General features: G+C 37.1%; 1 protein-coding gene across 1 annotated transcript in view; it reads left to right on the top strand.

Annotated features, from left to right (window-relative positions):
• Positions 1 to 24,238, top strand: part of KIF5C (kinesin family member 5C) — a 206,568-nt gene that overhangs the window by 154,167 nt on the left and 28,163 nt on the right. Inside the window, exons 16-23 of the mRNA XM_027835641.1 lie at positions 5,464 to 5,652; positions 6,801 to 6,918; positions 8,779 to 8,855; positions 12,925 to 13,034; positions 18,174 to 18,275; positions 18,599 to 18,659; positions 21,813 to 21,884; positions 23,235 to 23,339. Coding sequence (XP_027691442.1) covers positions 5,464 to 5,652; positions 6,801 to 6,918; positions 8,779 to 8,855; positions 12,925 to 13,034; positions 18,174 to 18,275; positions 18,599 to 18,659; positions 21,813 to 21,884; positions 23,235 to 23,339 — 834 coding nt within the window. The remainder of the gene's footprint in view (positions 1 to 5,463; positions 5,653 to 6,800; positions 6,919 to 8,778; positions 8,856 to 12,924; positions 13,035 to 18,173; positions 18,276 to 18,598; positions 18,660 to 21,812; positions 21,885 to 23,234; positions 23,340 to 24,238) is intronic.

Raw genomic sequence — 24,238 nt, 5'->3', positions numbered from 1 at the left:
GTTTGATTTAATTTTTGGAAGAACTTATTGGTCTCAGACAAACAAAATCCCCACATTTTGCCAATTACCAAGGTCATTTTAAATTAAAGGCAGAGTTGATTTATGGAATGTTGACTCCTTCTGCTGTCAGTGAAAAAAGGGCATTATTTTAAGCTGCAAAATAGAGCTGATGTAAAATTCAAATGAAATCAAGGAGTGCCTGGGTGTTGGAGCATTAAAACACAGCCTTAGGGAATTTGAAGCATGATTGAAATAATTTTAAAATACTCAACTGGATGCTGCTAGGATGTTGCTCTTTACCCTCCCCCCTCTCCCACATCCAATTAGTTTTAGATTAGTTGTCAAATCCTGTTGATTCTACCCTTCAATATTCCCTTGTGTCTATATTTTTCTTTCCATCTTCATTGCTACTTCCCTACTTCAGGACCCTCATGACTTCTTTCTTGGACAACTACTATAATAACTTTGAAATTGATGTTCCTAAAATAATCTATCCATCCTATAGTATTGCCATGTCATTCTTCCTGATGCACAGATCTGATCATATCAATCCTCTCTTCAAAAAACCTTCATTGGCTCCCCATTGCTCTTCTAATAAAGCCCAGGATCCTTATCCTGATAATCAAAACCCTTCTCAATATAGCTCCCATCTAGTTTTTCTGCCTTTTTCCTGTTACCCTTGTCTTGTGCTCTTAAGTTTCCTACCAAACTTATCCCTGAAAATACTCTATATTTTCCTTCCTCTATACCTTTATTTATATCATCTAGGTTTGCCTAGAATATTCGCCTCTTCCCAACCTACCCTTCTTTCTTTTTTTTTTGCCTGTTGATATTCTGCCTATTTTTTGGATCTAATTCAAATGCCATCTTCTCCATTAAGCTTTCCCTAGTCTTTCCCTGACCCCAACTAGATATGCTCTATTCTTCCTTCTGAACCTACATAGCACTTTGTTTATATTTTTTCTCATTGCATTTATCATATCTTACCTAATGCTATAATTATGTGTGTACTTGGCTTTTCCCTTTAAGATATTGTAAACTCTTTGAGGTCAGAAACTATGACTTATTTTTAAATCATCCTCTGCATACTAACACAATATGTGCTATATGAAGTACATGCCATGAGAATTCATTCAGTAGGATTCAAAGTGGATTCTAAAATTTCCAGCCCCAGTTAATTTCATTGACAAGTCTTAATCATTTTAATCCTTAATGACTGTGTCTTGACCTAGGATTATTATTCTTTCTTTAAAGGAGTAGTATTCCTATGGAAAGTTTAGCATTTCTTCAAATTCACTTGCTGGATAAATGCTTTTCTTATTTGAATAGGGTTATTTGATTGGGCAGCTAGGTGGCACAGTGGATAGAACGCCAGACCGGGAGTCAGGAAGATTCATCTTTCTGAGTTCAAATCTGGCCTCAGATACTTACTAGCTGTGTGACCCTGGGCAAGTCACTTAATCTTGTTTGTTTCAGTTCCTTATCTGTAAAATGAGCTGGAGAATGGAATGGCAAACAGTATCTCTGCCAAGAAAACCCCGAATGGGATAACAGAGTTGGACACAACTGGAAAGTGACTGAACTGAATTAATGTAGCTGTAGCAGTACAGTATGTGGCTTCTTTTGAAGCCAGAAGATAATGGATGGGGGACTTTTCTCTGTGAATTATATTTATGATATGCTACTCAATGCCAAGGCTTCTGGTGACAGATATACAGTCATGAGGAGAAGTCTACTACCAAACAAAAACAAAAGTGATGTGAGTTGGAGTCTTCATTAGTTCAAAGAGGAGACTGACTTAATCTTTATTTTAAGAAAAGGAGAAAAGACTGATTTTTCCCTAGAATCAGTGAACCCACTTTGAAAATTGTTTTGTCACCTACCAAGACAAAAAGGGAAATATTTCCAAGAAAAGTAAATCAAAAGAGTATGTAGAGAAAGGTGAAATAAATGAAACTTATTTTGGTCTTTTGCCAAATTCTTGCCTTTTTTTAAAACCCTACCTTGATTTCTTTTAGGCTGTGAAACATGAAATGCCCTATGCCATGACTTCATTCTGGACTAGAAAAGGCAATAGCTCATCTACTTGTACCTTTGGGTCCCTTACAACTCTTTACCTTTGGAATGTGGCATAGGGGAAAGATTGTTAGGGGCAAGATGTCATTCCTACTTTCATGGTGTCAGAGAGATAAAGTCAAGTTGAAAGAGGCCATTCCTCCCAATCCCTCCCCATTTGCCAGTCAATTTGGAAACAATATAGAATATAGTCAGTATGTATCTTCTACCCTTGTCTCTGTGTTGGCCAGATGCTAGTAACCAGGAGATCTATTCTAACTGCACAACCTTCCTGTCCATTATCTAAGATAAGCAGTGTGGCGTAGAGGAAACAGCACTGGTCTTACCCAAGTTAATATCCCAAATGTGTCACTTACTACCTGTGTGACTGTGGGCAAATCAGATGTTAGTAATAACACTTTTATTGCTTGCCTTGAAAGGTTGTGATGAGAAAAGAGCATTATTGAAGTGTTGTTTAAATGTGAACTATTCTTACTAGTTGTTGTTACATTTGAAAGGATATATGTGGAAGGACACTGTGAGGAATGTTTCATGGGCAAGGACACTTTAATCAGAAACATAGCATGTAAGGTGCGCCATTATACTGGAAGTCAGAGAGAGTTATGGTCTATAGCTTTCAACCTTGAAAATGGAATTCTGTACAGTGCTAAGGATACATATAACTTAATATTTGTTAAATTCTGAAAGTTGGGATTTAGGTTCTTCCTGATGATTAATTTACTTATATTTGTTGCTAATTCTCCAGAGCTCATCTGACTCCATATCCTCAGTCCTAAATGATCACTTAAAAACATACCAATATAGAATGAGTTATGATAGTAGCCATGATGCAAGTGACACATCTGTATTTAAGTGACATACCTTATTCACAACTATTAGGCACTCTGAAGCGTTGCAAAACCAGGTTGTAGCCCAAATAACAAATCTTAATCTGTATTCACATACCAGCATAACCATATCATAAATACCTATTTGTGGAAATACTGTGGTACCCTCTGGTGGCTAAACAAAATTATACATTTTTAACTAATATTTGTCTAGTGAGTTGTATAATCTGCTTATATAGTTGTTCATGGCCAAGTTTACATGAGGGATTATGAACTTTTATTTTGTGTGCCTTACTTTAGCTTCTCGCTTGCCCAATAGGGATCTCAGTCAGAGAGCTGAGATGTGAGGCTGCAACTTGATTAAAAGATACATGAGAATGTTTGGTTTAGCTAGAGCTTGACTGAAGGAGAGCATGGATCTTTAAAATACAAAGGGTTCCTCACTCTCTAGAGGACAGTCCAAACTAGGAGGGAGGGAGTAAAACTGCATATAATACATTACATTAGTAATCAAGAAAAATAACAAAACAATAAACCCTCAGATACTAGGATACTCAGGGAATGGGTATTTTTATGCAGTGGATTTTCTTCTTAACTGTGGGTAAAGAAGAAAATTCTTTTTTTGTATGACTTCCTACTTTTAGAATTTTTTTCAACATGGATTCTCCCATTAGAGTTGTACTCTTCTTTAGGAAAAAGAGCAACTCATAAAGAAGAAACTATTTTTAAAAGCCAGTCTGCGTATGTAGTACTTCTAGGCCAGATTTACATGGGGGAATCATAGTCATTTAAGACTAATACTGCCTTAGTTAACATAGCACAATCAACTCAATTCATTCTCTCTTTGATGACTCAAGATTTTGCTATGTTTTGAGATCATAGGACCCTACATTTAGAACTGGAGGGGAAATTGTTGCAAACCTCTCATTTAACAAATGAGGTAGCTGAGGTTTGTGGAGTAGTAACAAGGTAGTAACAGACAGAGCCAAGATTCTAACCCAGGTTCTCAGATGCCAAGTCCAACAATCTTTCATTATGCTACCTTGTGAATGTCAATTATCATGGTAGAGTCTGTAGATAGAGAAGAATGAATTTAATGTGTACTGACCATAATGCATCCCTAGAAGCTCTGTGTGTATTTTTTTAACTAAAATAGTTTCTTTTTTTGTGTTACACTTTTCCCTAAAATAATAGTATAACAAAAAGTCTAGTTAATTAAGAGTGTTCATTAATAGAAGCGCAGTGGATAGAGATTTGGACCCAAAGGCAGGAAGATCTGGGTTCAAATCTGGCCTTAGATACTTTCTAGCTATGTGACCCCATTGGGCAAGTCACTCTCTCTGCCTCAGTTTGTAATCAAATCTGTCAAATAGGGATCAAAATAGCATCTATTCCCAAGATTGTTGTGAAGATCAAAGGAGAAAAAATTTGTAAAGCACTTAGCACAGTGCCTGGCAGACAGTTGGTGCTTAATACATGCTTGTTCCTTTTACTGTCCTTTGTGATTTGGTGATACTTATTAGGTAGAAGGTTGCTTGAAAACTTGAAACTAACTGGATGATCTCTGAAGATCTTTTTTTTAAGTTAGGTGATTTTACTATTGCTGCTACATAATAGATCCCCATCTTTTTAGATGAACCCAAGATTTTCCTCTTAATTCCCCTTATAATGGAGCTATGCCACATGTCAAAAAGCAGAATAATAAACCATTTTCCTATAACAGCCAAAGCAAAGTTATACTTGACATTTTTAACTGTAGATTTTTATTTAGTAGAAGGTTAGTTTGGTGTCTCCTAGAAAACACATAGGAGGGACAGTGTGATTCAATGGGAATTTTGTTTAGAAGGCCTGGTGTTCAAGCATTTGGTATTTGACCACCGATAAATCAGTCATCAATTTCTCAAAGCCTTAATTTCTTTGTCTGTCAAATTGGGACAATGGTATCTCTGCCACTTAACTCACTAGCTTATTGTGAAGAGTGTACTTTATAAATCATAAGGACCTTTGTAAATGAGTATTATTATTGTTAGCATATATAGCTTTGGCTTTGGGAAGATGGCCAATAAATGTGGGTAGGAGCTGCTGAGAAGTGTCAAAGAAGGCCAACACCTGAAGGGGCTCCTATTTAAATTTAAACTTGGTCAAGTGATTTCAGGACTTTCTGATTTCTTCTTACCACCTCCCATATTCTCTCTTTGCTTAATAAGACTATGCAATAGCTATGGATGTTTTGTACTCCTGAATATGAGGTTACAGATGACTAAATGAGCCTTTGGTACTTGGCTTATAAAGATCATTTCCTAATTCCAAAGTTCTTTTTTCCCCTTGACATAGTGTTGCAATGTCCCCTTGATCACCTCCATGGAGTATTTGACTTCTCTTCAGATTGTCAATTTGGAGAATGTCTCTATCAAAATTCTTCCCTAAAGTTTAGAATAATGGAAACTTTTCAACACTGCTTTTGATGTCCAAGGGGCTCCAGAGAGGAAGGGTCAATCTGGAGTTTTGATTTCTATCCAGTGGGCCAAAAGTAAGTAGTGGTGTCCTCTTGTGTGCTCAGTTAGCAGATGTGAATGGAGTGATTGAGGAGGAGTTTACCATGGCCCGGCTGTACATCAGTAAGATGAAGTCAGAGGTGAAATCCCTGGTGAACCGGAGTAAACAGCTGGAGAGTGCACAGATTGATTCCAACCGGAAGATGAATGCCAGTGAACGGGAGCTTGCAGCTTGCCAGCTGCTAATCTCACAGGTATGTCATCCTGTTCTTCCTCATCTGCTCACCTTGCCCTCTTGAAATAGCTTCGTTATTTGTCCGGCTACTTAGGATGGTCAGATACAGTTAACGTATTTGTTCACATTCTTGTTTTATACAAGAATCTTCTAGGGTAACTCTTAACAGTAGAAATTTCCTGTGAGAGATAATAGAGTTAGCACAAGTGTAAACTTGAAGTGAATTGTTTTTCTTTTTTTTGTCATTTGAGCTTCTAGATTTCCTTGGTCAGAGACTGATACTTAAGTTATTTTTTGATAAATAGGTAAATGCAATATAATCTAGAATTTTGAAATGATTTATATATTAGAAGAAAATCTCCTATTGCAAGATTATTTTTGAAACCTTCTTTTTGGTGATATTTTCTCTTTATCCTACATGTCTCGTTTAATATAGGAAAATCAGAATTGCTCTTTGTAGGGCAATTACCAAGTATCCATGTTAATTTCCCTGCCATAAAGTAATGCTATCACTTTTTCTATTACAGAAAAAAAGAATTGAAAACACCACTCTGTGTTACCATTGATATTTAAGCTTGACATTTTGTTTTCTTATGAGTAGTTCAGTGTATGTTTCTGAATAATTCATGTCATGCATCCATAATGGTGAAATTATTTGGACATAAAAATAAACTCATTCTTTAGATAATACTTTGGAATGGAGGGGAAATCCATATTTTCATACCCTAATCCTAAAACATTAAAGAATATTTGGTGTTAGACACATCTCAAGTATTATGTTGCCATAGTTATTATACCAGCCTACTTATCTCCAGTAAGAAGGATTGTAACTTGTGGCACAGTAGAATTGGTATTTGGATACCAGGGTTCCTTTCCCCAGAGCAGTACTTTACAATGCCCATAAAGAGGAAGGTGAGATCCCACAGAGAGAGGAGCCAGTAAATCTGGCCCTTCTGTGTGGCAGGAGGACCTTCTTTGTAGTGTCTTATGAGCAGAAGCTGAGGGTTCAGGAAGCAGTCTCCCAGACATTTGGAAAGCAGTTGGAATGATAGATTAAGTATATCATTCAAACACTGTGCTTTAAAAGAAAAACTTATTTGATTGAGTTTTCCTTTTTAAATAGTTTAAAGTAAGTGACCCCTTATTCATTCAATATTCTTTGTTAAGCATGAAGCAAAAATCAAGTCTCTGACAGATTACATGCAAAACATGGAGCAAAAGAGGAGACAGCTGGAGGAGTCCCAGGACTCACTCAGTGAAGAGCTGGCTAAGCTCCGTGCCCAAGGTAAATGTTTTATCATTTTTCTTTGTTGCAGTCTTGGTCAAATACATACACATACACATACACATACACACACTTTATCTCTCTCTCTCTCTCTCTCTCTCACTCTCTCTCTCTCTCTCTCTCTCTCTCTCTCTCTCTCTCTCTCTCTCTCTCTCTGCCTAAATGAACTATAAGATGTTCATTTATGCTCCGTTGATAACATTCCACCTTCCCCTCATCTACTCTGTACCAATGATTTGATTGATAATTAGGGAAGTCTTAAGGTGGTAGAATAGAAGAACAGCATGGGTGTGCAATGGAAAGAGCATTCAGTTTAGAGTTACAAGACCTAGGTTAGAATTCCTGTTCTATTTACTAGTTCAGTAGCCCCTCACTGGGGCTCTGTTTCCACATCTATAAGAGAAGGACTGACAGTGGTATACTGGAGATAGCTTATAATGCCTTGCAAGAACTGATTGTTAAATTTTCAAGGTGAGCGCACCTTGGAAATTGGCGAGCACTACACATCAGGGCTTTGTTTATTGCTTTGTTGATTGTCTAGATCAGGACTTCTTAAACTTTTTCCCACTAATTGTGTGGAAACTGAGCATTGTGTGGATGGAAGGCATGTGCAGTGCAAAAGGAGAGTCCTTTGTGTTCAGAACCAAGGCTGCAGTAAAGTTGCTCAATGCAACACGGGCAAGTGCTGCCAGAAACACCTCGGATTCATTAGCGTTTGATTTTGAATTAATTTTTGGTCGTTGCGCATTCAGAAACCTTTTACTATTGCCAAATTTTTCATGACCCCATATGGGGTTGTGACCCACGGTTTAAGAAACACTGGTCTAGAATTAAGAAATTAGTGGAGAAAATGTTAATAATGTAGACTAAACATAAAAATGTCTCCTGTGTTTTCTAAAATACATGTGGGATAGATGAACCCTAAGGTCTTTTCCAGCTCTAAATCTTATAATTCTATGAAGTGTATGGAGGACACAGAGGCATAGGAAATAGTATAGCAAGGCTAAAAATACAGGATAGTATGCTTAATTTATAAAAATGCATGGGCATCCATTATAACCCTGAGACAGAGTAGCATTATACTTCACTAGTGATGGTTTGTTTGTCCAAGAGGAATAAAAGTGAAAAATTGAGTGCTGAACCAAGGAAAAATATGAAAGGTAATTCTTTTTTTACAGATTAGAGTCATTGGATTTTTTAAAATTTAAAAAATTATTTATTTTAGAATCATTTAATCCTCATATTGGAAAAGATCATTGAGATTATTATTTAGTCCAGCTCCTTAATTTTTCAGATGTGGAAACTGAGGTCCAGAGATATTAAGTGATTTGTCCAAAGTGTCACAGCTTGTAAGTAGCATAGGTGGGAATGAAAACTCAGGTCTTCTGACTCCTTGTCCATTGCCTTTCCTAGAACACTAGGCTGAAATTGTTTCCTAGAAGAGTGTGAGATACATTCAATCATATACTCCCTTTCCTAACCCCCACCTCCCAAGACATATGGAATCCCTTTTCCTTTAATATGTCAAATATTTTGCAACAAATTCGATATTATTTTGAAGATTGTCTGATTTTTGTTGTTGTTCCATTAGGAACTTGGGGAACAAAGTAGATTATTTATGGAAGGTAAAATTCCTTTTTATGAAAGATAAATTACTTTTTTCTAGACCCCCTAACAGCAGCCATATGTCTTAAAGAGTTAAGTCACCTCCAAGGTGCTGCTTAATTCTAAAGAGTTTTTTTATGTGGGGATTGGACTATTATGTCTCTGGTATAGTTGCTAACAGGTAGTACTGTGTTATTAATGTTTTTTCCTTTATCTTACATTTCCACTTTTGAATATGAATTAAATGGAAAACAGAAAAAATGCATGAAGTCAGCTTCCAGGACAAAGAAAAGGAACACTTGACCCGGCTTCAGGATGCAGAGGAAATGAAGGTACAATCATGAAAGTCATGAAAAATTGGGCTTGCTTTCCTCTCTTCTTTTTCATGGTCTTCCATCAAAGCCAGAGATATATATTAGAATGAGGGATATAAAGTAGACAGACTGTTGTGATTTGAAAGTAGATCTTAGCTAGGGAAGAGCTGGCTAAATATTGATGTTAAAAATATGAGTCAAATGGCCCTGGTGTGTGGTACATAATAGAAAAGGCAATGATTATTCTCTTAACAATTTGTCCTCCATCTCAGATGAAGGGGAAAGATGTAAATAGAGTGTCCCCTCAAATGATTGCATCAGTCACTTTGTGGGTGCCTTCTAATGCATTGCCAGTTACTCCATTGTGAGCTGACATCTACAGTCAGAGCTCTTTTTTTTCTCCTTTCTTAACATGATAAATTTGAGTGTTTGTCTAGATGGAGCACTTTCATCTAGTCATATTTTAGGCAGAAAATGTAGTAACTAAGTTTATTAGTTCATTTAAGGATCATGCAAAGATGAAAAACCTTGGTCTTATTTTTTTTTATTACCAAACTATACTCTAGTTCAAGAAATCACAAGAAGAGCCTAATTGACCATAAGTGGTATATTGAGGGTTCTTCTTTTTCCTGTTTCATGTGCCATACCCATGGGAAATGCTCAATAAATGTTGTTGATGATAAACTAAAGGGCCAAATAAAGTTGAGGTCCCCAATCTGGAAAAAAAAAGGTAAACAACTTGTTCCCCCCAACTCCCTTTCACTTTTAAATAGTGCGGAGCTGGGCATGGTGATGCACACCTGTATCCCCTGCTGCTGAGGAAGCCTGAGGCTGGGGAACTCTTGAGTTCTGAGCTGTAGTAGAGCTAAGGCCAATAGAGTGTATGTAAGACACTATGTCCGGCAGCAGGATGGTGGGTCCTGGGCAGCTGAGCACCTAAGGAAGAGTGTGCCTGCCTAAGTTGGAAAACCAGAGTAGGGGAAAGCTTCTGTTTGATTACTGTTGAAATCAGACCTGCAGGTGGCCTGGGTGAGGCAGGGAGTTGTTCTTCAGACCTGTCTGATTCTTTGTGACCCCATTTGGAGTTTTCTTGGCAAAGATCTTGAAGTCGTTTGCCATTTCCTTCACTAGCTCATTTTACAGATGAGGAAACTGAGGCAAATAGGGTCAAGTGACCTGCCCAGGGCCATGTAGCTAGTAAATGTCTGAGGCTAGATTTGAACTCAGGAAGATGAGTCTTTATGACTTCAGGTCTGACACCTTATGCACTGTGCTATCTAGTTGCCCAAGACAGGAAGACTCATTTTCAAATTTTTTTTGTAAAAGGAGAAATTAAAAAATAAAAGAAAGAGAACAGAAATTTTTTTTCTAAATCAATCATTAAAAAAATAGAATGGAATTGGATGAACACATAACAGGTTTCCCAGAATTTTAATAAATGTTTAGTAGCTTATTATTTTCCTGGTGAGGTGTGGTGAGGGAACCTCTTAAATAGGGTCAGTGGGAGTTAAAAGTGGAGCTCTCTCTGTCTTTTCCTGAAAAAGGAAGACTCAAACCCAGGCTAAACATGGGGTAGTTATGTAGCAGCAGGACAGATTTCCTTGGAAATGAGCAGAGCATTCCCTATTTTTGGTTTGTTTGTTGTGGGTTTGCCATGCAGTCCTGTGCATACCTAACAGTATAGATTTGTATGTATGTATGTGTATATATCTACAGCATTACATTTTAAACTTTTTTTCTCTGTGAACAGAACATTAAAGTATTAAACTTTCTAAAATAAGTGTTATTAAAATAGCTTACAAATATGATAAACAAAGGATAACCTCCTTTAGTAACATTTTGGTTGTTTCAGGACAAGAAGGTAAAAGGTTGAGGTGGGGGGCAGTGAAAGAGAAAAAAAAAAGAGGGGATGAGAGGATCCCTGAAGAGCTTTTTCTAACACGAAGTTAAACCATAGGGCAATGGGAAGATAGACAGCTCACACAGCTATTGGAAAAAATGGGAACTTGGGATTTAATGCTTCAGAAAGGTCAGGGAACAAAAAAGCTTGATGAAGCTTTTATCTGTTGTGCTTCGTAAATTCCCATGGAAGTAATCTGAGTAATCCATTAACTGCATAATTTGAGACAACTTTTTTTCTTGCATACTTGCTCCTCCTCCAGTTCTGAGTATTCTCTTTTGAGTTAGCTTGGTATAGGGGACAGGTCCTGGGTCTGTGATTTCTTAGTTATTGGGAACTCTTGTGTGAGAAAACTTAAACCAAGATAGACTGGTACCTTCTTTGCAAGAGTTGAGTCATGTGGCCAAAATGGGGCCAAGGTAGAACTCTCCTCCTCCTACTACACCACGCTGCTGCCCCCTGGACTACAGAATCAGAAGACCTGAGTTTCCAGTCCCTGTAAGATCTAGATCTTTAGATAAATTGCTTTTGCCAAACTACACTGGAGTTCAAGAAATCTCACAAAAGAAGCTTTCTTGACCATAAGTGGCATGTTGAGGTTTCCCCTTTTTACTGTTTCATGTGCCATACCCATGGGAAATACTTAGTAAATGTTGTTGATGATAAAATGGCCTTAGGTTTTTTTTGTTTGTTTGTTTTTGGGTTTTTTTTTTTTTTGGCAATTAGGGTTAAGTGACATGCCCAGGGTCACACAGCTAGTAAGTGTCAAGTGTTTGGTCTGAGGCCGAATTTGAACTCAGGTCCTCCTGACTTCAGGGCCAGTTCTCTATCCACTGTGCCACCTAGCTGCCCCTTAGTTTTCTTATAACTTATGTCCTACCTGCCTCATGAGATTGTTATGATCAAATGAGATAATAGATGTGAATGAAAGTATTGTTCTTTTTGCCTCTTGTGGAAAAACAGGTGTGCACAGCTGTTAGGCAAGTGGATTAGCTAAATCGGGCTGACAGCTGCTTGTTCTGGGCAAAACAGGCCCTGAGGTAGACAAGTAAGTCTTCCTGGGTAAGCTTCTGTCCCCATTTTATGTCATGTCATCATGTTAATGAAAGCTGTTGCAGCCGTATTTTGCCCTCGAATTAGCATAGCTGCTACTTGCCTTTGTACATGACTTTCTCAAAGCATCTTCACACTCATGTCATTTGACCCTTACAGTCAGTCACCCTGTGTGAGGTGGATAGGGCAGATTTCATTATTCCCATTTTACAAAAGATGAAACTGACCCTTCAAAGTCATGCAGTGAATAAAGTAATGAAACCAGGACTAAAAATGAGTTCTTCCTAATTATTGTGGTTGTGGTGCTTTGGTTTTTTTTTTTAACTACACTCTGCCATCTTTGTGTACTTCTCTTATCCCATGACACAGTAGGTAGTGAGCTACCATAGGTCAGGTAAGCTTCAGAGAGATTCTAGGACCGTAGATTTAGAGCTAGAAGGAACTTAGAAGGAAGTCTTCTAGCATCTTCCAAAGGGGAAAACTGATGGCCAGAAAAGTTAGTGACTTGCTCAGTGTCATAATGGGCAGCAATGTGGCACAGTGGATCAGACAACTAGGCCTGGAGTAAGGAAGACTCATCTTTTTTAGTTCAAATCTGACCTCAGACATTTACTAGCTGTGTGACCTTGGATAAGTCACTTAACTCTGCCTCTTTCCTCATCGGTAAAATGAGCTGGAGAAGGAAATGACAAAACCACTCTGGTATCTTTGGCAAGAAAACCCCAGCGGGAGTCAACAAAGAATCAGACGTGACTTTAACGGCTAAACAATAACAATGACAAAGTCATAAAAGTAGTAGCAAAAACGGGTTCAAATCAAAGTCTCCTGACTCTCAATATTGTGCATTTTCTGTGACATCACACCACTGTTTAAAGGGAAAGCTTTTTTGTTTATTGTCAGGTGTTCCCCTGCCTCAAGTGCTGAATTAATCTTGCTGATCTGGTCACACAATTCCATTACAAATGCTTTGTGTTTGATGAGTCCCAGAAGAAGGGACAGTGGTTTCTGTGAGCAGAAGAGAGGGAATGTTCCTTGTTTAGAATATGATGTTCTGGAATAATGGCAAATTAGATCTGGGCTTATATAATGCTTAAACAAAAATGCAAGTGTCATTTCTCTTTGTATGGTCTGCAGAAAGCATTGGAGCAGCAAATGGAGAGTCATAGGGAAGCCCACCAGAAGCAGCTGTCCAGACTTCGAGATGAGATTGAAGAGAAGCAGAAAATCATTGATGAGATTCGAGAGTAAGTTGGCTTGGTGGTTCCATGGGATTAGGGGTAGCTGAAATATAGACACTTGTTCTTCAGTCAGCAGGAAACCAGAGAAATTTGCTTTCCCTTGAATCCTTGGAGGATTTGTGCCCTTTTCTTGTTTTCTTTCTCCTGCTGTGATAACAAGGTAGAGTTACAGTTCTGTTTTCAAGGCATATTCTCCCACTGGGACTGGGATTCCAAGGGCTCAGAGAACAGTTAGGAAGACAATCTAGACAAGCTGCCATTCTTAGTGTCCACAGGGCAGGGTGGACATTGGTGACTTTGATGGGCATAAGCACTGGTTCAGCAATTTGAGCTCCAAGTTACTCCTTGCTTCTGAATAATGGGATCCCATGAAGTTAAGTATGTTGGTGCAAATATATTTAAGTGAATCTGTGATAATCACTTATGTGAATAGTCCTTCCACTGGCATAGACCGCAACCTACTCATATCTTTATGTCCTGTGCAATTCTAGTGAATGCTTGTCCATACATCTTCCTTGGAAGATCCACCCAACATGCTGAAGAGCTTCCTCTGGCTCTTTGAATATTTCATGGCTACCACTGCTCAGTTTTTAGTCTATCTGCTTGTTTTCTTTTGCTTCTAATTACATGGTTAGGGTCCCTCCTTTTCTGGTCATATATGCCTTTAATAAAGCTTATTGTAGCACTTCCTATGTAGATGTTACAGTAATTTGCTGCAGCCTACTTGCACTACTTGCATTTTTCCCTTCTTTTCTTTTTAGTGTATGATTGATACTTTTTTTTGTATGTCACTAGTATTTTCTAGTACCCCCTCTGATCTTCCTTTCCAACAAAAATGTCCAGTTAAGGGGGGGAAAACCCTGAAAAATTGGTCATGCCTGAGAGCATATGCCTCATTCTGCATCTGCAGTTCACCACCTCCTTAGCAAGAAGAAGGAAACAGGCTTCATTATTAGACTTCTGGAATTTAAGAGTGGGCTATTCACTAGTATGAATTATAATATATTTTTGTACTATTTGCCTTTATATTTTTTGGTCATTGTGCTTGTTGGTTTTGTTTAGTTGGCTATGAATTAATTCATGGAAGTATTTACAAATTTCTTTAAATTCTTCATAGCCATCATTTCTCATGGCATGATGTTCCATGATTTTCTCTTATCAGAATTTGTTTAGTTATTCCCCCATTGATAGTCACCTACTTCATTTCCAGTATCTTGCTGCCACAAAAAAGATCATTATAAATATACTGTTACATAGGGGGTATTTCCTTCTCTCTTTAGATCTAATGAGATAAATGCCCAACAGTGATTTTGCTGTGTCAAAGGATATGAATAGTTTGGTGATTTTTCTAGAATAGTTCCAAATTGTTTTCTAGAATGCTTCAACCAATTCTCAACTCAAACTCCACTGTATTATTGTGTACTGAGCATCTTTACTGGTCCTTTGAATAACCTGCAATTTTGATTCTTCTGGGGCTGTGGTATTTCATGACTTGTACCCACATGGCATTAGTTAAGGCTGTTGGTGTGGAAAGGATGTATCAAGCATCTTGGAATCATTGATATTTCCCAAATGTGATGCAGCCTAACCTAATACTCCATGTAATTACATGCATAAAATAAATTCCCCTTGACTTGGGGATTTTGATAGTTTAATTCCAGAGAGTATACAGTTGTGCCTTCCATTTCATGAATTCATAATTGATTTATGTATCCACACTTTAAATAGTGTGACTGTTGTTTCCATTAACAAAGCAAGATGATTTGTGGTTAGAAACAGCATGATGAAGAGTGGATAGGGTGCTGGACTTGAAATCAGGAAGCTCTGGGTTCAAATCCCACCTCTGACACTAAGCAAATTACTTAAGGTAATTTACTCAGACCTCAGGTATTTCCCTAAGACTTATCTACTAAGTCATAGATATGTTTTAATCTGCTTGGGGGAGGGACAAAGAAATTCGTATACTGGGAGCTCCCCATACTGACAAGATCACGAATCCTTTAAGTATTTATGTATGCTTCAGAGTTATGCAGTTTGCCTGGAATTGTCATCTTATAGGAACATGGGGAAGGGACCTGATGCATTAATTACAGTATCACACAGGCTGTTGCTGCTTCTAGGACCTTTGCCAGAATTACAAAGTAAGAAATAATAGGAATGTTTAATTCCTGAGCATTTTTGGTCATTTGACAATTGATAACTGAGATTCAGAGAAGTTTAAATGACCTTCCCAAAGTCACACAAGTAGTTAGTTTAAGGATACAGTTGAGAGGTAAAAGCTGGAGTAGTAGAAGCCAGGTCTCGACTCATTCTTCACTGTCCTTCTCCACTACAACAACCTGTTTCAGGTGGTTATTCACATTTTTAAAAAAGATTCTTGTTAGCCCAAATTAAATCTAATTAGAATAAATGAGGGGAAAAGATATTTCCTTTTTGTTCTCCCTCTGTAGAACAGAACTTCTGTAGGGCAGAACTCTGGACTAGGATGAGGGGTTCCCCTTGCTACTTGAATCCCTTTTAATGAAAGGAAGAACTCTTTCTTCTCATCTGGTCTCTAAAAGGAAGGGGGCAAGGTTGAGTAGTACCTTTGCCAGGTAACCAAGTTAGTTTTTGTCTCTTTTCCTCACCTTTCTCTTCAAACCACATAGGAATCTAGAATAGATTCCCTCCTATATAAGGCTTATGGGGAAGTCCTCATTTTCAATGAAATGTTACTGACATGTCCCAATAGAAATCTACCAGTCTTCTCAAGGGATTAGTCCAATACCCTCTCCTGAAAGATATGTATGTGTGTGTGTATATGTGTGTGTATGTGTATATATGTGTGTGTATATATTTATGTATATACATATACACACACATGTATATATACTCCCCCACATATATATACACATTTTATATATATATATATATACACACACACATACATACATATATACATACATATATATGTTACGTGTAACTAAGGGTTTGATTGATGATAAACTTTTTTACAAATAATGGGAACTCTAAAAAGGGCTTCCCCCCCAGCATTTACCTTTTAGGAGAAGAAAATAAAACAAGTGATTGGTGACAAATGACCTTGTGAGAAAGGTACTACACATGAAGAAAATGAGTCTCAGAAAGACTAAGTGACTTATCCACAGACTAGTCAATGTTAAAGGTAGGATTTGAACTCAGTTGCAGTTGAAATTTGCCATATTCGATTCAGCTAACATTTATTAAGTTACTATTGTGTATAAGGCACTCTGCTAGGTAATAATTAAACAAAGTCAGAAATTAAATAATACTTGTCCTCAAGAATTTACATTTCAAATGTTGAGGAATAGAAAGTGAGAAAAGATAGAGCAACAAAAGATATGGGACATGAATGGGGACTGACCAAAAGGGTTACATTGGATATTTTGTGGAGATCTTTTAGATTTTGGGTTAGGAGCAATCTTTGGTCTCTCCCTAATGATCCGTTTCCTTTAGTGTCTTTTCAGTAATTTTTTATATTATATACCATACATTTACATTAGTTTGTATATTATATCATAAATATATTTCATATATAAATGGAAATATCTCCCCACTGATTTAGAAGGAAGCAGGAGTGCTGAATTTGAAGTCAGAAAACTTGAATTCAGGTTCTGACTATGTGACTATTATGACTACTTGTGGCCGCACCTCTGGCGCTCAGTTTCCTCATCTCGGTTCCCTTCTAGCTATGATCTTGTGATTTTGAAATTCTCTTAACAGTGCCTCCAACTACGCTCAGTACAAAACGGGCCTTAAATAAGTGTAATTGATTAGAAAAAGTTGAAAATTCTTTGGTGACCAGACTCTACGCAACAAATGGGGCCCGAGATTCTCTAAGCACTTAAAATGTGAAAAATGTTTCTGATCAAGGAAGGAAAAGCAATAGGAAAGGAAGATTGGGGGAAGAAGTTATGGTTTCCTGAGCTAGGCTGCAGTGGAAGTGGAGGAAGGTGGATTTTTTAAATGTTCTTTTTCTATTTCAAAATATCACCCCTTTTTTCTTTTATTTTTATTGCCCCTTCCAGAACACAATGATCTTTATTCTTTCTGTGTCCCATGACTTCATGCTTGTTGGAGCTTCTCCGAAGCTAGTTTTCACTTTGGCAGGTGGGGTACTTCACTGCTATTTCCTGACCATACCAGATCTCAAAATTTCCAGTCTTGAATGGAATCATGTTTTCAGTTAGCTTGCTCAGAATTTCTGACTCATTTGTTGTCTATCACTCAGGTAGACCAAGTCTGGTAACAGAATGTTGCAATTATTGCCCATCAGGTCTCATATATTTTCCCTTTCCCCTAAACATTTTATAGACTTTTGTACATGAATGTAAGTGCTTTGAAAATCACACTTTTGTATTCATTCCTATCAGCTACTTGCACCAAACTTTAGAAAATTATTTCCAGTTGTGAGGTCAGAGATCAGACCAGACACTTATTTGCTGTGACTAGTTCCCCTTCATCTCATGGCCTAGAGGCAGTGTAGCAAGTGGATAGAGAATTGGACTTGGAGTCAGAAAGACCTTGGTTGAAATCCTATCTCTTACTAGCTATGTGACCCTGAGTAATTCACTTAACTTGTCTGGGGCTCTGTTCCTTATCTGTAAAATGAATGGGTTGGATTGGATGGCCCCTAAGGTCTCTTCCAGCTCCATTTCCATGATCCTGTGAAGTAAGATTGGTTCCCCTTCTCTACAAAAAGTCATGATCATTGCAAAGGGATTAGCTGCCTTGATTGTGGAGATGATGAAGCCCAGACACCTCATACATTGATTAGGAATAATGGAGAGTTTGGCAAAGATGGGTATGTCATGTGTGAAGGAAGACTCTCCAAGCAGTCACTGCTGACCCCCTTCTGCCATGGCCTAAAGATTATCACACCCAAGGCTGTAGTGACTGACCCTTCTGGTGACCGTTAGCATCCTTTGCCCTGCGCCCCTCTTCCTTTGCTTATGTTCCCTGTTGTCTCCATTCCAGGGTGTCAGTCTAGGCCTTGACTGGAGTTAAAGTGTACCATAATAGGTTAAAGGCCTATTGCTTTATGCATTTCTGGTGTGTCTGGTTATTTATGAAAGCTTTCTAATCCCAAAGGAAACTGGGACAATTGCTTTTTCCTCTCAATTTCAGTTTGAACCAGAAGCTGCAGCTGGAACAAGAGAAATTGAGTTGTGATTATGACAAACTGAAAATAGAGGATCAGGAGAGAGAGATGAAATTGGAAAAGCTGATGTAAGTTGATCATTATGAGCCATTAAGCTCTGTTTAAAGTATTACTGCTTACTTCCCCGTAACTCATTCTTCACCTGAAAAGAGGTATCCCCAGGAGTTTTTCCAAAGTACTTTTGTGATTAACATAGCTAAACATCCTTTGTTAAATTGGGTTAATTTTAAGACACGTGAAAGTTCTTTGGTGCTATGAATTGGATGGTTTTGGAAGACTTGTCTGCAAACACAAATTGTTTGTTACTTGCTTGGGATTATTACAAATCCTTGAATCTCAATCTGTGGCTCATGAACCCATTTTTGATGTTGTTGTTTGTTTGTTTTTTAAGATTGCTCAATGACAAAAGGGAGCAAGCAAGAGAAGACCTTAAAGGATTAGAGGAAACTGTGGTATGTGAACAATTAATATGCTTCTCTGCTCCTGTTAACTCATTTTAAAAAATTGAAGTAAATTTATATTTTTTTACTGGTTTATCTGTGAAATTCTGTTTTATAGTGGCCTATTTCCTTACAAAATCCATTTTATAAAGGCATAGAATTATGGATTGTTAGAACTGAAAGACACTTTAGAGTTCATTGAGACCAAACCCCTTAATTTACACAAGAGAATACTCAAGCTCAGAGAGGTAAGGCAATTTTCCATGAGCCACATTCCAAGTTGGTAGCAGAACCATAACTAGATCCCTAATTCCTAGACTTCTAATTTGGTGTTCATTTGATTCCATCAGGATTTAAATTTTACATTTTCCAGATTTTTCTAGGATGCCATATTTCAAAGTGTTGACCCCCATTCCAATGCCTTCTGGCTCTCTTTTGACTGCCACTTGCCCTGGCCACTATCCTGAGCCAAAGAAAAACCTCAGGGGCACCTAGCTACTCCCTAGAGGTTCGTGTGAAATCAGGGTGTGTTCAGCTTATCTGTGTGGTCCATCCTCTCTTCAGGCTATTCCCAGAGATGAGAGTACATCACAAGAATGTACTCTAAAACAGGGCTTCTTAAACTTTTTCCACTTTGTAGTACAAAGGGTGAGTGCTGCATGTTCAGAACCAAGCCTGCAGTGAAGTTAGATGATGCAATATGGGCAAGCGCTGCCAGAAACTCTTCAGATTCATTATGCATTTGATTTTTAATTAATTTTTGGTTGTTGCAGGTTCAGAAACCTTTTACTATTGCCAAGTTTTTTGCAACCCCATATGGGGTTGTGGCCCATAGTTTAAGAAGCGCTGCTGTAAAGTACTGGGCGAGAGCATATCTGGGAATGGATAGGTAGTGCTAGGAGTCAAGCTGGGGGACCACTCACTTTTCTATAGCATTTTTTTTTTCCAAAAGCAGGAGGCAAAGTAGAAAAGGGTGAGGGGAATGTGGAAGAAAAGTGTAAAAGATATGTTCAGTTGGGAATGATTTCAGAAAGCAATCATAGAGAAGTTAGAGGGAAAGTTCATTGAAATGAGAACCAAATGTAGACATGAGTAAACAGCTCTTAAGTTAAAAAAAAAAAGACTTCCCAATACTCTCTAATAACATTTTCATTTCCTTCAAATGTTCATTTTTTGAAGAGGGAGGCTAACACCAAAACAAACAAACAAACAAAAGAAGCCAAAAGAAACAAATCCCAGGATAATTTTGTCCAATTTATGTCTTTTCAAAGTATCTGGTTCTCACATGTACCCAAGGAAATATCTTTTCCTTGATAATCATACATTTCCCCTCTCTTTACCTGTTAGGTGTGGAAGCATCTTTTCAAGGAAACTTTCAACTGATTTTAAATTTTTCAAAGTAAATGAGAGAATATCTAATTAAATAATATTCATTAAGGATCTGGAAATTGAGCTGCTTTCTGAAAAGTGTGCTGGTTAGTGTGTGCCTACAGTGTATATAACTGGAAGTAAAAAAGAAAAGTAAGAGGATTGAGAGCACTTAGTTTGGAAGACTTAAGCTTTGGATATGAACTGTATGGCACATTATTCATAATAAGAGAACTCTTTGGCTCACTTCAAAAAAGCAGTTAACCTCATTAAGGAAGGATTTGACTTCCAGGCTTGAGTAAGGACATTTTACTCCTCATATTCCAGTGGAGGACTGGACCCAGTAAGAACATATTAATTTAAAATAGCCCCTGTCTTCCAAATCACTGAGGGTTTCAGTAGTTCCCAGATTCCTTTGCTTTAACAAGACGACAAGATTTAGGTGGTGATATACTCCTGAATCATCTGCATCTCCTATCTTGTTAAATTGGGTTTAGTCAACCCAGACAAATTGAAATTTGAGTAGGCAGTGTCTTCTTTCTCAGAGAACATCCTGCAAGCTCTCTCCTGTGTCATGATGCATGTGGGATAATGTGTTTTTGCCAAGAATTTGAACTGAAATAAATAGGAAAAGGTTTAATGTTATGGCATTGCTCCAGTTCAGTAGCATTTGAAAATCTTTAAGTTTTTTTCTGAGTCAAATTAACTCATTCATTCAACAACTTTCTACATGTAAAGCATTGGGCTATTTACTAAGAGACCTACGAGATAATTAAAAGAAGATCTCTGCTCTTGGGGCGCTTACAGTCCAGTAAACTGCAAAGTGCCAATGTACCTTTGGTTCAGTTTGCTTTGCTGAAAATATTAATATTGGGATTTGGTTCATCATTCAACGAATCAGTATGCTTTGATCCAGCTTTTAGCTCAAGCTGTTGGTTTCTTCACTTTGGAACAAATCCTGAGTGTAAGTAGACTATGGGCATTACTTAGAAAATATTAGGTAATGTGTGGCTGTTTTAGACCTGAGTTCTGGCCAAATTTTACTGAACTCTGTAATTTTGTATACTTGTTCTCTTAGCCACCACATGAGCTCATCCACTAAAATATATATACGCTTATCCATGGGGGAATAATATTATTTGCCCTCCCTATCTCATGAAGTTCCTTTAAAGATCAAATCAAATTAATAGGAAAATACTTGGTAAACTATAAAGTGCCTTACCAAAATAAAGCATTTATTAATATTGATAACAATTATTACTATTGTTTCAGAGCTCAGCCACTTTTCCTCATGGAGGGCCCAAAGAATGTATAAGAAATTCTTATTTTATTAATGATCCTTATTATCAATCCTTATTTTATTAATATTAAGAAATTCAAATTTTTATTTTCATTCAAAATTCTAGATTTTTGACTCAATTTAGAATGTCTTGGTTTGCTTTTGTTAATAAATTGGGCTAGGCGAGTATATGTTTTCTTCACTCTTTTGTTGTCCTTTTGATGTGTTTAGTGGTAAGAGCAATGGATTAGAATTTAGGAAAACTGGATTCTAATTCTCTCCTTTCTTCTTGTTTGCCTTTAGGAAGCCACTTCTCTTTGGGCATCATTTTCCTTGCCTATAAAATGCTATCTTGTCTTTAAGGTCCTTTTAAGCTCTAAACTTATGATCAATAGCAATTATACATGAGAAATGTGTTAAAGGCATCCCATCTTTTTTATATATTTATGCATGTATAACAGATTTAACATGTTCAGTGATTTAGCTTTGAATGTGATTTTCAAAATTTTATTTTCTAGTCCAGAGAACTACAGACTCTTCATAACCTTCGAAAGCTCTTCGTCCAGGATCTCACCACCAGAGTTAAAAAAGTAAGCACTAGCATACCTGTATCAGAGGTAAAGATGTAAGTGTATCTTAAAGAGATGACTATGATCACAAAGAAGCAACCTAGATTCAAGAACAGGTCAACATGTCGTATTAACTGTATTTCCATTTTTGACAAGATTGTGAAAGTGATAGATCAAGAAATGTTGTTGACCTTTTTTTAAGAAATGTTGTTGGCCTTTTTTTTTTAAGTTATTTTTTAGCAAAGCAGTTAACACAATTTCTTACATTTTTCTTGTGGAAAAGTAATGACCAGACAATTAGTTGGATTCAGAGTTGATTGAATGGTCAAACCGATTCAAGTGGTCAAATGAAAAATAGTTATTAATGGTTCAAAGTCAACTTGGAAGGAAGGCATCCAGTGAGTAAATCAGGATATGTGATTGAACATGTAATGTTTAACATTATTATCAATGACTTGGATAAAAATATAGATTGCATATTGACCAGGCTTGGAAGTGATTTAAAGCTAGGCAATATAGGTAATATACTGTTTAGCAGAGTCAGAATTAAAAAAAGATTTTGATAGGACCAATTTGAGAGTCAACAAATTTGTAGAATTTGGGGGTCTTTTTCTCAACCTGAGAGCCTTTAAAAATTTGTTCTTTCTAATTTTCATAGAATTGGGCATGACCTAGTTTTTAGACAGCACTATTGATCACTAAGAAGTTGTGCTATTTTTGAGTATCTCTAATTAAGACTTCTATATTCATCCAAGTGTTACTGTAGTGGAGATGACTCTAAATGTTCAGTCTGGCGTCTTTTTTGAGTTTGTAGATTTTGGAATGTACCATTTAAAAAAGTGTGTCTCCTTATATTTGTTTGGTAGAGGAGAGACATTTTAGCCAAATTGATATGACCCATAACTTTTATGGCTGATTAAAGTTTTGGTTTTTTGCTTTTTAACTCCACCTTCCCCAAAAAAACAAACAAATAAAAAAAATGAAACCTCTGTCTTCGCAGAATTAGAAAACCAGTCAAGAATTAGGAAGTTGCCCAAAAAGTAGATTAACATTTTAGTGTTTTTCTTTCTTCTATTTGCAGATTAACCTATTTAGTGGTGGGAAAGGGGATGGTACTGGTGGTGATTGTGTATGTGTGTGTGTGTGTGTGTGTGTGTGTGTGTGTTTAAGATAATTTAATAGAATTTCATACCAAAATAAAATTTTTGGATAAAGTAGTTGGACATGGCCCTGTTTCTTTGTGAATAGTGATATAAGAAAATCAGAATGTGTGGGTTGTTTGTTTATTTAAATAGAGATTCTGTTTTAAAGCTCTATGTTTCTGGGTGTGGCATCAGAAGGGTCTCTAATTATCATCTGATATTTATTCAGAGTGTTGAACTGGACAGTGATGATGGAGGGGGAAGTGCTGCTCAGAAGCAGAAAATTTCCTTTCTTGAGAACAACTTGGAACAACTTACTAAGGTTCATAAACAGGTAGGATCGTTGTCTCCAGTTTCGATCTCGTCATTAACTCAAGAAAGGGTCCTTGTGAAGGCTAAAAGGGAACTTAGAAATCATCTTGTCCAAGCCCCTCATTTTATAGATGTGGATAATGAGGCTCTAATTGTGAAATAACTTGTTTAAGGTTATGCAGCTAGCCAATGATAGAATTGTTCTTTGGGGGTTAATCTAATCATGGGCGCTTGCTCATTTATCTGATGAAATTGATAACTTTTAAAAATATTTCACTTATATCCAACCTACCTCAGTCTGTTTCATAGCATAGCTTAGTAGATTTCATTCTAAGTAAATTCAGTAATAATTTAGATAAACACTCATAGTAAAACAAGGTCTAGAAAGTAATATAGAAAGAAAAATATGGTAAAACTGAAAGGTACTTTACGATGATAGCTAGCACTTATATGGTACTTTAAGGTTTGCAAAGCACCATGTATGTTGTCTCATTTCATCTTCATGGTAATCCTGCAGGGTAGCTACTATACTGATGCTCTCATGCTATCCTATTATAATTCTTGTAAATAATTCTTTTCTTCTCTTCATTATTTGACATATTTCAACATGGGTCATATTGCACTTATTTCAATGGACCACCTTGGTTGGCTACATGACCAAGATAAATGCCATTTCTCTTTCTCTTACTAACCTATCTCAATTCATTATTGCTGGTGATTTTTCTCTTGAGGGAATGTGACAGATAAAACATGATTGAAGTTTTGTTAGTTCCTGTAATTTCATCAGTATAAAGAATTCCTAATGATGACAGTCCTTTTCCCAATGTAGACTGGTAACCCTTCTGCACAAAGTTATACAAGTGAGTTATTGCTGAAAAATACAAAAGCAAGAGTTCACAGGGTTAACTGTAGTTGTATTTT

The sequence above is a fragment of the Vombatus ursinus genome, unplaced genomic scaffold (assembly GCF_900497805.2).
Source record: "Vombatus ursinus unplaced genomic scaffold, bare-nosed wombat genome assembly UNPS02014816.1, whole genome shotgun sequence".
Lineage (NCBI taxonomy): Eukaryota > Metazoa > Chordata > Mammalia > Diprotodontia > Vombatidae > Vombatus > Vombatus ursinus.
This window is presented reverse-complemented; position numbering and strand designations above follow the sequence as displayed.